General features: G+C 33.3%; 1 protein-coding gene across 4 annotated transcripts in view; it reads left to right on the forward strand.

Annotated features, from left to right (window-relative positions):
* LOC100374628 (uncharacterized) overlaps positions 1-17,523 on the forward strand; it is a 33,650-nt gene that overhangs the window by 6,710 nt on the left and 9,417 nt on the right. For 2 of the 4 annotated variants that reach the window (XM_085490493.1, XM_085490513.1), the window contains exons 2-13: positions 1,117-1,305; positions 5,552-5,641; positions 7,257-7,335; positions 8,123-8,199; positions 9,038-9,209; positions 9,516-9,593; positions 9,796-10,139; positions 10,439-10,484; positions 10,843-11,351; positions 12,438-12,570; positions 14,813-16,320; positions 17,120-17,137. In XM_085490493.1, coding sequence (XP_085346619.1) covers positions 1,210-1,305; positions 5,552-5,641; positions 7,257-7,335; positions 8,123-8,199; positions 9,038-9,209; positions 9,516-9,593; positions 9,796-10,139; positions 10,439-10,484; positions 10,843-11,351; positions 12,438-12,570; positions 14,813-16,320; positions 17,120-17,137 — 3,150 coding nt within the window. In that variant the 5' untranslated portion in view covers positions 1,117-1,209. The remainder of the gene's footprint in view (positions 1-1,116; positions 1,306-5,551; positions 5,642-7,256; positions 7,336-8,122; positions 8,200-9,037; positions 9,210-9,515; positions 9,594-9,795; positions 10,140-10,438; positions 10,485-10,842; positions 11,352-12,437; positions 12,571-14,812; positions 16,321-17,119; positions 17,138-17,523) is intronic. The other 2 variants (XM_085490500.1, XM_085490505.1) reach the window with 1 other exon arrangement.

Consider the following 17,523-nt stretch of genomic DNA (forward strand, 5'->3'; position numbering starts at 1 on the left):
ATATTTATTACATACAACCCAGATCTCACATGTCACCTGTTATCAACACCTTGAACAAGTGTTCTCTGCATAGCAACAGTCTGTAATAGTGTAACAGTTAATATATGCTTCACTAGACTGCAAAATATCTCAGAGGTCCTTAAACCATAATTCTAAACCACATACATGTGTATATAAATTGCATGAATGTGAAGATTTCTCCCTAATCATGTCAGCCCCACTACTTTTACATTGACTTGACCACATCAATTATATTTACCTTTTAAAACAAATGAGAATTGCAAGAGCTACAAATGTACTGTACAACTATAAACACTATTAATATTGTTTTTATTGTTAACATGCAGCAAGTGGGACATGCAGAGAAATCATTTTAACCACCTTTGTATGTTATTTTATGACTTATGTAATGTACAACATGTATTCTGTCTGCGCAATTCAGTTTAAGAGTAAAAGCATGTCAGATACGGAGATGGTAACTTGACATATATAAAAGCAATATTATTACTGTATATCATGTACTTTTGATGACATCAGTTCAAATGGATCGATTTGCATAGATTAGCATTTAATATATTATTATAAACTGTATATGGATTAGTCATATTATAAAAATAGAACAAATATACACAAAAGCACGTTTTGCAGTTTGTCATAATGACATGAATTATATGTATTTCATATTGTTGACGTCTGCATCTTTAAACCACATTGAATGCATTATTTCTGAAAATAAATGATCTCTTAAAAACACATGAAGCAATTTGACTCAATATACATTGATAATATACATGTACATGTATGAGACTGTCCATTGACTACGTACATCAATAATCCTTAGTGATGACTCATCCTATACTTAATATTTAAATTAGCCCTGCGGTATGGTAATGACATCATCATGACCACGTTGTACATGTATGTTATTATGATTCTGTCACTGATAAGCCAGGGGCCTACATAACACGATGCTTCGTTTTCATTGACATGTCAGAACAAACTGTCGTTTTATTTTCTAATAATTAATGAACTATCAGGTTAGTCTCACAAAATATGTAATTTTAAACAATGCAGTGTGTTTTGAATATGATTTTAACACATGATTTGTTTTTGTAGCTTGAATACATGGATCCAGGAATCCTGTGAGGGAGCCATGAGTGCCTATGTCCGATTGCGATATATGTAGTATTGTCTATATCAGGGATAATCATGGCTTGGTGTCTTGTTAGCAGTGCTGGCACATCGCAGTATCTACAGCCCTCAATGATGTTCATTGGGCGGGAAGACTGTGAAATTATACTACAGGTAATGCTGTTACAATACTTGGGTGTGTTTCACTGCATGCGTTATAGCTTTCACATGCCACACCGTGCTAGTCAGTACTTAGTTCAGTATTCTAGGTTTTACTGTGAAAGCATAGAGGTGATTAGAGATGGCAACTCAATTCACTGTTAACTTCTTACAGTGACCTCCATGACCTTCATTCCAATATGTTGAATAGCTGTATATAGCCTGTAGTCGTTGTTTGAACTTTCTGTTGTATTGAATTGAAGAACATGGAATCACAATAATTCCTGTACTCTTATTAGCTGCTTTGTTGTTATTTTCATATTTCACCAATGTTGGCAGATTGTGTACTACATGTATACTATTAATAATCATAGCAGTTTGGCCAAGTTCAAAATGGATAAAGCTTGTGTGCATAATTAATGATTTAATTATTGTTGCTTAATTGCTGTTGACAGCTACTAATGCACTCAAATGAGTCTAGACCAAAATGGGTGTGGCCAGTAGGCATAATTACTGAGACTAAAATGCTTGCTGACATCTTGTATACAGGAATTGTTACAGTTGTGCAAGGAAAGAGGTTCCATTGTACAAAACACACCCCCTTTACAAATTCAACTACCTGATTATTTGGCTGATTTTCATAATGTATTTTAGCTTCTAAAATTTTGGTTAATCACAAAACTGCATTTTTGATTCTGCAAAATTTTATGTGTTTGATTTTCTTTGACACTAATTTAAGCTTCAAGCAGTGAGAGAAAAAACCAATGTGGAAAAATATACAGTGTTGGAGGGACTGTAGGAGTATTAATAAAACATTTTTAAAAATGAAAATAACATATTATTTAGTCTTGGTATTTCTTTGGTTTACTTCAACTTGGATTTATTGTGAGTGAATGTTTTAAAATGTTTTCTTGGACATGATTTTGACCTGCCACAGTGTCCTCTGAGTCGATGAGTCAAGAATGTCATTAACCAATCAGAATACCATGTGGTAATATCGTCAGTTTCCACCATATTCCAAATATTAGCAATCACAACGAATGCATTATGGAAGTACATTTCATTATTATCATAGTTAGAGTATGATCCATTGGCTTCGTTGCATGATAATTAAAAAAAAGCTGGTTAGCAATAATTAAAAGGTGAAATGAGTATTGAAAAAGTTTCAGATGGAATGTATTTTACCTACTTTATCTAGTCTCTTATATGCTGCTCACTAAGTCGTGCATGCAATATGTTTTTTTGGGGGGTTTGTCGCCATATAATACTGCAAGTAATTTTGTTTCAACGAAGGGTACACCATGTATGTCACCCTCTGTAATCACTAATTAATGTGAACAGTTAACATTTCAACACAATTTTGTATTTTAAAAACCCAGCCATTTTTCAAAACTATTGGTCAGTTTTTACATTCTGAGTTCCATGAATATCATAACATCTACCCAGGTACATGTGTATTAGATTGTATTGTTATAAGGTTTTATCTAAAATATCTGGATTTTCTTCTGTTAAAAATATATAAATGTGTGTTCCAATTTATTCACACAGTTCATTTACTAATAAATTATCAGAGAAAAAAAACAAAAGTTTTGACATGTTTTTGACTCCCGTGTGCGAAGCACAAAAGGGAGTCTTTGCAGTTACCCTGTCTGTATGTCTGTATGTATGTATGTATGTATGTATGTATGTATGTATGTATGTATGTATGTATGTATGTATGTATGTATGTATGTCACTTTTTTTGTTCCACCGTTATCTCAAGAACCACTAATCAAATTTTGGTGAAGCTTGGTACATAGATGCTCTGGAATAATGCGCAGAGTTGATTAGGTTTGGGTAAAAATCTATGAATATTAATTACCTAATTTGCATGATAATTAGCTGATTTTTAGCTGTTCCAAGACTGTTCCACTAATATCTGAAGAACCACTCATTGGATTTTGATGAAACTTGGCACATGGATGCTCTGAACTAGTGCGCAGATTTGATTAGTTTTGGGTAAAAATCTATGAATATTAATTACCTAATTTGAATGATAATTAACTGATTTAAAGCTGTTCCATGACTGTTCCACTGATATTTGAAGAACCACTCATTGGATTTTGATGAAACTTGGCACATGGATGCTCTGAACCAATACACAGATTTGATTAGATTTGGGTAAAAATCTATGAATATTAATTACCTAATTTGCATGATAATTAACTGATTTTAAGCTGTTCTATGACTGTTCCACTGATTTTTGAAGAACCACTCATTGAATTTCAATGAAACTTGGCACATGGATGCTCTGAACTAATGCGCAGATTTGATTAGTTCGGGTAAAAATCTGTTAATATTATTAATTACCTAATTTACATAATGATTAATCAATTTTCGGCTTTTCCACTGATATCTCAAGTACTAATCATAACATTTCAATAAAACTTGGTACATAGATGTCATATGACACTGCACAGACCTGATAGTTTTTAGGGTAATATCAGTACATATTAATTACCTAATTTGCATAATTAATTAATTTTCAGCTTTTGATATTTCGAGTACCGGTAGTAATGATCACGTTTCAATGAAACTTGGTACATAGTTACTTGAGGACTGTGCAGAGACCAAATTAGTTTTGGGGTAAATATTTGTGCATATTAATCACCTAATTTGCATTATTAGTTAATTTGTTGCTGTTCTATGGCTGTTGCACTGATGTCTAAAAACCACTCATTGGATTTCAATGAAACTTTTAAAGAGTACCCATCACATTTCAATGAACCTAGGACTATACACCATATTAGTTTTTGGTAAATATTTATGCTTATTAATCACTTAATTAACATAATTAATTAATACTATATCTCAAGTATTGATCATCACATTTGAATAAAACTAGGTACATAAATGCTCTAGGACAATAGACAGTCTGATTAATTTTGGGTTAAAATCTGTTCATATTAATTCTCTAATTAGCATAATAATTAATATTTTTTTGGTTCTAATCACATTTCAATAAAACTTGGTACATTGTGCAGACCTTATTAGTTTTACACTTAAATCTGTTAATATTAGTTACCTTATTTGCATAATTAGTTTTCTGCGTTTCTATTTTGAATTAATTTTTAATGTGTCTCCAATACTCTCAGCACACGGGAGTTCTTTCTGAGCTTTTATTGATTATAACTACTGGTAACATTTGGATTGCAAACCTGAAATATTCTATAGTAAATTACAAAGTTAACTATGTTCAACATTCTTCTTGGTTAAGATTATTTCTTCAAGATGTTGTTGCCATGGTGTAAATTTCTACTGACATTTGTATTGTAAACATATGATTGGTTGTTTTTATAAGTGTGTTTATCTACATCTACAATACATCTGCATCCGGATCTGCAGACCTGATTAATTTTTAGTTCAGTATGTATTAATTTCCTAATTTGCATAATAATTAGTCTATTTTAGTATTTTTCAAGAACCGTTTATTGGTTTTTAATGAAATTGGACGTATAGATTTTTTCAGATAATGTATATTCCTAATTAGTTTTTTGTTCAAATCCTAATTTGTATGGTGCACTACAAACCTGATTAATTGACCAACGCTGTAAGAAAACGGTTAATTATTTTAATTAATTTTTGTATCATGCATTAAATTTCAAGCTTTCTTGCAATTATATTTTAACCTGTGTTCAATGTCTCTGGTATACTGTTTGCCAAAATCTAATCCAACATGGTCAAAAAAAATAATTGTCCTTATTTCTAAAGTTATTTGTTATTTGACTAATATGATTTTTAATAGGGGTTCGATATTTACAGTAGTACCATTTCTCCAAAGTTCATGTTTGTTTTTTGGACTTCATTTTCATTTCATCATGAATATGCATTACATCTCTAATCTAAAAAAGAATTCTATTATGAAGTAGTAAAGTTTTCACTGTTGGGTCAGTGAGAGACGCTCTGGTAGCAATGATTAATCAGTGTCTTATATCACATGTACTTGCCATGACTCTACTAAATTATAAGATACATGTCCTTTACTGTGATCTGATTGGCTAGGGCTTCTGTGAAAGAATTATATACAGCTCTGTTATGTCCATATTGAGTTACATCCTGCCATATTGGAACCACACTCACTCACTGCTACAAGTTTTCTGAAACTGTTTTCATGTATTTTTATTAGCTTTTCACTACTTTAGTAAATCAGTACCTACTTCTTATTCTTTCTATCAATACAAGGAGATACATGAACTGATTTCGTCTGTATTTTTTTTTGCAGTCCCATTCCATCGATAAACGTCATGCTGTCATCAATTTTGATCAGTTTGACAATGTTTATACCTTAAAAGATGTTGGCAGTCTAAATGGGGTAAGTTACTAAGTATATTTCAGAATGTTGTTACTATTGAATTCAGAGCTCAAACTGGAATACTACATCACCATTTTAAACATGTATTGTGCATATTTATAGTGACATTCAAAGCATGATTCCTCTAAAAGCTTTGGTTATCTGTATGTGGTTTTATTTAATACACTTTGACAATGCTTTCTTTGGGTTGTCAAAACTTGGTCTGCTCACACTATGGTCTGCTTGAATGAAGTACCTACAGAATCCATTGACTGGCCCTGACATGACAGTTAGGTCTGTGTATGTATGTAAGTTTGAATGATCCAGTATGTAGTACCGGTATGTGCAGTTTTTATGTGTACTTCAGATGTGCTGCCAGTAGTGCAAATAAATAATGTAATCTTATATAATGTGAAGTGAGGTTAATATCAAATTTATTCAATTGTTGTTTTTATTTACAATGAAATTTACAATGTCACTGTTTAGGAACCGTTTTATTCTGAATAATTGAAATTATGTTCAGTTTTGTTTTAGATTGATAGTTACATGCAGATTAATCATAATCATTATATTTATCATATTAAAAGGAAATGAATGGTGGGTTAGGGATTGTGTAACTGACATCGGATACTAAGGTCACATTTAATTTAACCTTCCTGTGCAATTTAAATATAGCTGTTATTATAATCAATTCATTACTTTATACTGACCTTTGGGGTTTTGATAATAAGTTCTATAAAAACAGATATGAATTAAAACCCCTTAATAGTTTTAAATGGTTATATACCATAAACCGTTAAATTTTTGATAATGGGATTTTTCATGTATTTATGGCATTGATGATAAAGTCACTGACACTGTTGCAGGACCCCAGAAAAATATTAATTCCTACACAATTTTGTAATTTTCAATGACTCACAAAAAATGTTTCTCTCACAAAATGAATTTGAAAGCTGTTTACATTCTGGTATTGATGACATTGTTGCTTGATGAATGGAACAATAGTGCATGTGTGTGTGACCCTTGTCTAGTACTGATGTCTGTTTATCATCAATCATAGCAGCCAATATTCAGGTTTTTGTACCAAACTCTTCTACAAGTTATTACAATGTTTTTCATTTCATTGTTTCACTACATGAGTTCATAGAGAGATTTGTTTCTTTGTATTATTAAGCACTACAATAATCAGTTTTCACCTAGCTAATGTTCATTTCATAAGTGTGGATGAGCCCTGGGCAAGTTTAGCTACTTAAATTTGAGAATGTGGCTTATACACATTGTAGTATCAGGTGTACAGAGTGTTAGGGGCATAGCTATACACAAATGAAATCCCATCTGAACAGCTGAGCTGCAATTCCATCTGGTTTAGTTGTATTCATACGCTACAATGCAATCTGAAAGGAATACATACCGCTATCTTCAGTTGTCTGATAATAGTTTTTCATGATGTTAACTGAGCATCTCAAATGTAAAAAGACATTTATTTTCTCATATTTTATACAAGTATACATGACCATTGATATTGTCATCGCACAAATTGGACATTTCACATGAAGACAATGAAACTTTTTCTAGCATTGACAGTATCCCCAGTCACATGTTTAGTGTCATTGTGTTTCTTGCATTTTTCTTGCAGACCTTTGTTAATGAAAGCCGTATTCCAGAGCAGACTTATGTGACTCTACAGGGTGGTGATACTATAAGATTTGGCTACGATATCCTTTTCATTCATACCATGTACCATGGCTGTGTTATTGTGCTCGATGTTTACAGTTTGACATAATACATGTATGATACCACAGATACCAGTAGATGTCCTTAGTTCAGTTAATAATACCATTTTCTATTATTTTAATTATTTAGTTTTTTCTTTGTTCAGCCAGTTTACTAATTACTAATATTCTAATTATGCCAGGGGTTGGTAGGTGGATCATAGTAAAGAAAATATACAATTTAAACAGTTAGACAATTAGTGCAGTAAAAAAACATTCAATTGTTTTGCATACATATATACCGGGTACCATACATTTATATGGTAGTAATGAACTTTTCAACCTTTTACAACAATGATGGAGGAAATATATATGCTTTGCATTAAAGCATTTTTCTTTGCCACGTGCCTGTAGTTACGTTTATGATTGTACATACAAGGTTGAGTGAAAATGCTAAAACATCGTCCAAAATACTACCTTTTATTCAAAATATCGCCTACCTGTAGGGTGATTTTCAATATAAATATGGTATTGAAAATGCAATATAATTATTTTATTTGAGTGTATTTGTCATTTTATCCAGTATGGTCAAATGGTCGTGTTATTTTCCATCATTGGACTAATTTATAAGTTTGCTAATACCTTGAATTTGATTCAAACTTGGCTGTGCAGGCTCTGTTCGTTGAGAGCATTCATTAAATTGCAGGAAAGTGTTTATATTGATTTTTTTCATTATAATTTCTTGAAAGAAAGAAAACAACAGACAACATAATTTCCTTAATGTTCGTACATCCTCATGTCTATCGTTTTGAGAAAGCTGGTCGTGTAGACTTCACTGATCTCAGCCCGGTTAATGACAAAAATATGGTAAGTTATTATCATTCACTTATTATCACTGTACAGAATAAAAATAGTTTTAGTTATTTATTAGTTCCTGTTCGCACAAAGTCCAAAAACAGGGTCTTGTGTTTTGACCCACGTGTGTGCGTCTCCACCTGTATCTCGGACATGCCTGGATTGATCAGTTTCAAACTTGGGATACATATACATGTTGGTTTGTTTCCTGGTCTGATTCAAGATGGCAAAATGGTGACCATTTATGAACAGATTTCTTTCAAACTTGGTACAAACAACATTGATATCTTGATGCACATCAATTTGTTTTTCAGACCAGATTCAAAATGACCAATTGGCAGCAATTTTGTTTTAATTAATGCAGTTTAAGAGCTATTTTTTTGACATTCCCTGACCAATTATGTTTAAAATTTATATATTATACATCATGTCGTATATATATATGCACATTTATTCGTTTGGGCATTTGATTAAAGATGGTTGAATGGCAGCCATTTTAATGTTGAAAATTCACCCAAATCAAAAACCCCAAAACATCACAAGTATCAATGATTTTACAATATTTCAAAATAACTAATGCCAAAAATCAACATTTAAAAGTTTACTATTAAAATTATGGATTAACCACTGAACATAGCAATTTAACTTTTATTTAAAGGTTAAAGAAATCAAAGTTATAGAATTTGCTATTTTTGTAATTTTTCATCCCTTCATGCTGTATTTTGACTGTTTAATAAGAAACATAATTTTGGACTTATTCTGGTAAATTGTGTGCATCCACACATTAATTATGTCCCTACCATCTGTGTTTTGATTTTTTCCAATGACTGTCTTTTTTTGTGTGTTGAAGGATAATATGGGATATACAGAACAAGAGACAATAGAGAACACTGAAAAAGAAAGAAATTCTGTAAAACTGTTACAGAAAAGTCGTAATTCTCCATCAAATGGCATAGAGTCAGACGGGATAAAAGAATCTGGTATAACTAAAAAAAGTCATTTAAAGAAACTATTGACACCAGGTAAATAGATATATGTATTTTTCCCTGTGTTGGTTATTGTTGCAGTTAGTCACTGGTTATCGTATTGCATGCGTATGAATTCAAGTGAATTCACGCTTCAGTTGCTTACAGTTTAAGGCTAAATGATAAATACATTAGTTATGATAGTTTATGTCTTCCATGCAATTGGTGGTAATAAAGCAATTCATTTTTGCTATGTGTTATTCATATCCAATCTCTGTCTTGTTTTAGATATTAAACCATGAATGTCCAAGGATTTGTTAACTTGCTCTTTTGTTTCGTAACATTTTGAATGTGTTTACATAGCAGGTTACCATGGCAGCCCCTTATATGGTCAGCCAGCATGGTGGGGTGAAGAGAAAGAGGATCAAGGTGCACAAGAAGGTAACCAATCATCTTGATTCGTAGCATGTATCAAACATGTACCTGCTTCAGTTAGTAACATGTGCACTTATGTCAATATCAGAAATGTTTCCAATACAGGTATACAATAAATGTGCTTCTATTGGGAATGCACTTTGATTTGAACAAATACTTTATTATTGCCAGCAATGAAAATTAATTAAATTTTCTTTTTTTTTTTCAGTTCCTGCACAGAAAATACCCAATGGGAAGAATGAAAAGTCAGTTGAGATGAAAAGTCTAGATAACAATGAAAAGATTTATCATCGTACATCAACCGATCTTAAACCCGCAGAACCCAAACAAGATGAGCTGGACGAAAGTCAAATAAATATTGTCACTACTGGTGAAAAACATGCTAGTTTCACGATTGAATTCAATGAAAAAGACGCTACACCAAAGTTAGGATTACAAGACAGCCTTAGTAAGTTTATACCTTCAAAAGTTAGGGAGAAAATTGATGAAAATGGAAGGATAATGGAAGAAAAGAGAATTCTGAGGAAAATAGAAGAGCATCTTGATATGAAGGTAAAAATTGTTTTTATAAATCATTTACAGCAGGACTGGTGTAAACTGAATAGTTGTGTCACAAGACAACTGTGCAATACATTGATATGATTATAAAAGAAAATAAAAAAAATAAAAACATGTATTATTAGGGTTGATACCTGATATATGTAATATAGTCATTCTTTGAACATATTAACAGCAATATGTCCTTGTTATTTTGAAATACATACATGTACTCTGGTGGCTTAGCTGTCATGTGAAAAATGTACTAGGTTAAAATATTGTAATAAATAGAATTCTATAACTATTTGTTGCAGCCTGAGAGATTACCAACTGGTAGAAACAGTGCAGGTATGAGACATGGTGAGTATCTATTGCTTCTCTTCAGTAAAATATAACTATAATGTAATAGAGAGCAAATATGCTATCTGCACTAACTATTAACAACCTTTGGGGAAGATGCTTAATATAATTTTGTTTCATGTGCTCTGATGATATGAGACTTTTACCATCATGACGGCTGAGTGCATTTTTTCACTGTTATCCACATGTAATTTTGGATATAAATGATGTACTTGTAGAATTGTTTAGTTAAATATTATCAACTTAATCATGTGTAAATGAAACACTAATTTGAATATCAAATGTGAAGTCTGGATTGTCATCTAACTACAATGCATGTGGTTTTATCAGACTAACAGGTGCTGTTTGTCTATTTCAGAAAGGGCAGAGAAATATCGTCAGAGGAAAATCCAAACTACGGACATGTTGACAGGTGATGTATTACAATCTGATAGCGACCTTGACAATGTGATGGAGTCGGATGAACTTGTAGATAGAATTTTCACCGAAAATAGATCATCAAGACCAAAAAGCAGCACTGGATCTATTTTGGAGCATGTGGAGATGAATGAAACCGTGGCAACGCAGCAATACAGAAGTTACAAAACAAACTCATTGAGTAGATCAAAGTCAATGCCAAGTAGTAAGACTAAACCCAGAGTGCATCGGAAAATGCCTCACCATCCACAGTTTAAGGAGCAGGATGAGGACAATATCAGTGAGACTGGTACTTACACAATACAAGGTGATAGGAAGTCAAAGGAAGAATTAGAAGCCAGGAAAAAAATTGATGTTGTATTTGGTATTCATAAAGCAAATATGAAGGAAAACACTAGAAATAGTGGGCTGGAAAGAAAACCTGAGAATATTACTGAAACAGTAGTGAATGTAAGTATTAGAAACACAACAAGAAACTGTGTGTTTACTGATAGTTAAATGACGTCTACAAGGTTTTTGGTAAATGTTTGAGGCCCCATTAAGTTTACTAGCACCGAGACTCCAAACATGATGCACTGTTGGATATAAATAGATAATGTAGTTCAGGTTAACATTCTTGTAAATTGCTCTTGGGCAAGCACCCTTGTGCAATTTACTCTGACCAAAAAGCTGTTAATTTATATGTGTAAACTCACACTTTTGAGTGAGTGTTTCTATAAAAGAATATAAATTGATTGATTGCATTGCCAGTGCACAGCGCTAAACATAAATTTACATAAAAGATGTATTTTATGATTTGTCATTTTTACATGAATAATTCAATGCATTTCATTGACATTGAAATGAACCTTCTAATTTATGAATTTTCTTGAAAGCTCAGTCTAGTCTCTACCTACACTGGTACAGTTATGTAGCTAAGATAATGACAGTTTACAAGTTATGTCCTAATATCTGTGGCAATTACACTCACTAGGGTTTACAATTAAGAGACATGTGGATTTGCGAAAATAAACATGCAATCAGAACAATTGGTCACATGACCAAAAATTGGTATAAACATAGCAGTTACATGTATGTAAATAAGAATGTGCCGGAATGCAGCTTATAACTTTGGTTCTGTCTCTGTGTCCATCTGTTTTCACCCATATTTTGGGCATGCCTGAACTGATTTCATTCAAACTTGGTACACCTGTGCATGCCATTTTAAAATGCTGAAAATGTATGTTACGTGGTACGTGTTACGCTGATTTTCACACAAAATTCGCTATGAAGGTGTATCACTAAAACATATAAATGAACATCAATTTTTTTGTTGATCTGTGCATGTTTAGTATGGTTTGGGGTCAAAAAGTGTCATTTTTGGTCAAAAAAGGTTAAAATTGTTTCTGCAAGGGCATTATGTTTGCTTTATATATAAAGGTTATAGCAACTGACTTGTTGACATTTAGTGGATTACATTTGACAAAACTAAAATGATTAACAACAAACCTATTATCGCAATCATGCTGACAGTTTTGTCTATTGACACTCTTACAGACACACAAAGCTGTATCGCCAAATACATCTCCTGACTGGGGAACACAGTGGTCTGGACATAATGGTAAAGAAACACAAATGACTGAGAAAATTGAAGAGAAAACCAGACAACATGCTGTGGAGATAAGCAAAGGTCAGGATAACAAAGCTACCATTTTGTAATATAATCTCTCAATATTATACTTAAAGAATTGTAATCAAAGATATGCATCATGTAGTATTATAGCAGTTATTGTTATTATAATAATTTGTACTTGTTCCTCTGATGTATCAGGAACCACTTCAATACAAATGAATTTTGGTGCATAGATGACCTAGGATAAACAACAAATGTACAATTACTGGATTTGGCTGATACCCCACCCTGGGCGATCTTATGGAGGATTAGATTTTTTTTTTAGAAAAGTGTGGACCAAAAGATTGCCCGGGCGATGTTATGGCAGATATTACAAAGCCCATTTTGTCCGGAAAAATAACCATGCACTGATAAAAATGGTCTCAGAAAATGTTTAGAAAAAATAATGTTTCGCGTTGACCAAATATAATCATGCAAAGCATAAATTCAAAGTGTTTTATTACATTGGTGAGAGATCGCATTACGTGAACAAGTAGAAAAAGCAAGCCAAAGTCAAAACGGGTGCATCATGGACATGACACAACACACGCTGCGACAACCGAGTAATCAGCGAAATCATTTTGGATGCAATTGAACTTCAAGTACTTCTTTACAAACTGTTGCTGTGCGGCGATACTGCTGACATCAAGTGTGTGTTGACCGAAGTTTGACCCCAAGTCACGCATTGAACTGGCGCATTACCACAGCAACCTTTTTCTTTCGTGCTCTGCGCGTCGGCCTAGTAAAATTGTTATTATATCCGACGGTACTGTAACATAACTTGTCTGCAACTCTGGCTTTGAATACTAGTATATCAACATCGTTTACTTCGTGCGCTGCTTTTCTAATGACGCAAATTTGTTTACAATATTGTACCGGCTCTGAATATTTCAACTTCTTAATGCTTTCATAATAATTACGCAAACTCAAGTAATTTATATTACTGACTTTATAATGCGTTGCACTCGTAATAATTACACAACCATAAACATAGTAGTCAGGTATCTTGTGATTCATCGATGTTCCCAATGGTGAATTATTTTATTCGAAATGAAGTGAATATGTAATGTAATAAACTTTGGGCAGCGCACTTCGATCGCATTATTCACGTACATTTTGACTGAACTCTACTAACCATGTGTTTGAATTACGTGCGGCATTGGGCAATGACCTCCAGAATTCATGCACTGATATTTAAATTCGGGTCACCCAGCTTCACCCAAATTAATATAGTTACCTATCATTTGTTCAAAAAATCTTTCAACTCTCACAAATACCATGAACGCGAAGAGTTTACTGAAAGGGAACGTCTTTTTTGGACAAAAAAACACGTCAAATACAAGATTATGTGTGCAAGGTTAGATTTCTAGAAAGTACACGACCGCTTAACTCTGTGTTTTTTAATAATCATGTCGCGTGTGAAACGCAGGAGACATTTTAGTTCGCCAATTTCCTGTTTACCGATCTTGAACTTTTTGTCAAGAATGCAATACAGACAGCGATTAAACATTAACGATACCTACCGTTGTCAAATCAACCAAGAGGCTCGAATCAGGAAGGCTTGAGTATTTCAAACTTCGTAAATAGCATTCATTTCAAGCACATAATAATACTCGTACCTTCGAAAGATACGACTTTTACTCTTGAAATTGGTAATAAATACTTGCATAAAATACAAATATATACCATTTTTCATGCAACAACAATTCATATACAGCATTGGATTTATTGAATTTTTACGCGTTTCGACTTCACAGTGAATTATTTTTAACGTTATATTTGAAATAGCGTGCTCGATGCAAGATGTCGGATGGGAAAATTGGGGTCTGTAAAAATGATTGGTTCAGTCAAGCAATGTGTGGACCAAAACATCGCCCACTATTTTGAAACATCGCCCATGGGTGGAGTTTAGGATGGGTGGGGTATCAGCCGAATCCGGTAAATTTAATGTATTATAATAATTTTCAGTAACTATTATAAACTTCAATTAAATTGCTTTCACATTGTGCCTCTCAATGGAGTAAAATCTTTGTTATTAATTTTAAATATTTTGACAAAATATTTAACATTTTTGTATTCTATTTCTATTTTGTATTCTATTTCAACACACAGCATTTTTTTTTGAATATTAAAACAATGATCAGGTAATTAATAATTGTGTAGTGACATCACTATAGTTCTGATATGCAGCAGCTTTTTTTTCACACATCCATTAAGTTACAGATTGGCATTCATTGATTTGTTCTCCTCTTTCAAACAGTAGTGGACAAAAAAAGTGATGAAGAAAAATCACCAAGCAAGGAATCATTAAAGTTACTGCAGAGGAAGAGATCGCGTGGACGAATGCTACCCCGAACTCCATCAGGAGATTCACCTACAGTATCACAAAGGTCAACGACCCCAAGTGATTATTCACAGTACAGTAATGCGAGTGATAAAGATAGAGAAGATCTGTCAATTGTGAGTGACATAGTGTCTCCCACCAGTACGGCTGTTAATAAACCAAAGTTAGATAGTGATGCTATCAGCATTGATACAAATATATTATTACAGGACACTGAAACTGTTATGGCAACGATACAGAATAAATATGTACGACACTATGACGAATGTCCATCTTTGGATGCCAGTTTTGCTGAATCGTCGTTTGACGACTATTCAATGGCATCGTCAGAAATGGATATCGAGTCTGATTTTGATACATCGAGTAATGTCAGTTTAGTTGATGGTGACTCGTGCACTAGCAAACCCAAAACTCCTAGGAATATCATGGAAGGTTCTAACTCTCGTACACTTACAAAACATGGTGCGCAAAGTACTCGAACAAGTAAGACCACTGCAACACCAAGGCGCAGAGAAACTACAAGAAAACCTGGTGATTCCACTAGAAAGCCACCCAGTGAGTCTTCAAGAAAACCCAGTGATTCGTCCAGCTCTGCAGTATGGAATCGTTTATCAAAACCAAATCGTCATAAAATGAAAGATGGATCAGTTGTGTCTGATTGTTTAAGTGACAGTACAAAAACAATTAGCCATCGAAACAGTTCTGATACTTTGTCAAAAAAGAGTCGAACATCTCCTACTATTCAACCACGCCCAACAAGAACAACAGCTTTACGAAAGTCAAGATTTGGAGACAAAGATCGTGACAGTGGTAGTGAATTAACTGATCATTCCGCAAGATCCAGCCCAGAAAAGAGATTAAATTCATCCACAACATCAGTTCAGAGAAAAAGGGAGACTTACTCAAATAAGGATAGACCTCACAGGGGCCCACCAAGAACAACTCATCGAACAAAACTGGGAGAAACTGACTGGAAAAGTGAAACAAGTTTAGGCGGTGTTATTGTGAAAAAGGCAATGGAAAACAGGGCTTCTTCTTCTCAGAATCTTGCCAATACTACAAAAACTTCCTCTGTAGATAAACTACGTTTTGGAAGTGGACCAAGTGCCTTTAAACCAGTTACAAGTAAGGAGGAAAGTACTTATCAGCAGAAGAAAGGTAGTTCGTGGAGGAGGTACGAGAGTAGCGATGCATATTCTGTATCGGACAGTGAATCAACGCAGACAACTGTGTATGACAGACATTCTAATAGTGTCTCTGAACCGGAAGACAACTATGATGACATCCGTAGAATGAAAGGTCGATTTGATGGAAAACATGCTGCTGAAATTGCCAAAATATCCAGTACACTAGCTGACGATTTGAGTAAAATGGCGAAAGGAGCAACTATAAACCCCATAGATGCCTCTGCCTCTAGAGATAATGTAAGTCAAGTTCATTTGTGTCCATTATCCTCCTATCCCCTAATACGATGTCTAATGGTTCGCTGGACCTCCCATACTCCCCTCATCCATCCCCTCATCCATCAGTCAAGGTCAGTTCATTTAAATCTGCCTTTATCTGTAATTGTTATGAAAATAAATAATTTAAATATATAAATAACAATAGACTATAACTATTTATTTTATAATTAAATTAAATTATTTAATAATTATAAATTTACCATGGAAAAATAACTGGATGGATATATATTTTTTCAGGCTTGGACTACAGCTTGTGTGAATGGGGAACTTTGACTCTGAACAAATGAGTCAATGAGCCTCATATTGGAATCTGACACAAAAAGCGTCCTCAACCAGACAATAAACATTCTATCAGCTGGGGTCATTGACAATATATGTAAAATTCATAGGTGTTGCATGTTTCATTCAAAACTAACTTTACTTAATGTACCAATTTACTTTGACCAGTTTAATATACAAATTAACTATACCATCAATACATGTATAATATATTATACAAGTATTTACATATCCATCACGTATGTTTTCATAAAAAGAAAAAAAATTCCAATAAATTACATTTAATAAAACATTTAGCAAAGTTTTTTGCTTACTGCTTATTGCGAGTGATTCTTGAATTGTGATTGGTAAGGTTTTTCAGTTTAAATTCTTGGTGTCATTATGCTAACAGCCATATCTTGAGTGTTTCTGCATCAATGCTTTGCCGGCTAATTTCTTCTTATTTCTTTCCATACCTTGCCTTACAATTTGCACAATGAAGTTATTATTTTATTATGTGGTAAGTTCAAAGTACTTTTAATAAAAATAAATTGTATATCCGTGTGTTTTATTGTGGGTGAGGAATGGCAGAGTTGATTGTGTTTGAACAGATTAACGATAACAACTTACACCGTAATGCCGTTAATTTTTCTGTCTGCTTTGCAGTAGTGCTGTCCATGTACATCCATGAGTCGTGTCTATATTGTATTGTCTGTTAGTGTTTTGCATAAAGCTGTATACATGTATGATGGGTTTGCTGGGTGTGCATGCTTTGCAGTCTTTCGAAATATTGAAATAGTTTTATGATATCAAGACCAATCTGTATGAATGTGATGATACTTTGAATCTTGATGTTTTACGTCCACAGTTTAGCTGTTTATTGATTTAAGTCTGTTATTATATATT

This window comes from Saccoglossus kowalevskii, chromosome 2 (assembly GCF_978046115.1).
Source record: "Saccoglossus kowalevskii chromosome 2, keSacKowa6.1, whole genome shotgun sequence".
Classification (NCBI taxonomy): domain Eukaryota; kingdom Metazoa; phylum Hemichordata; class Enteropneusta; family Harrimaniidae; genus Saccoglossus; species Saccoglossus kowalevskii.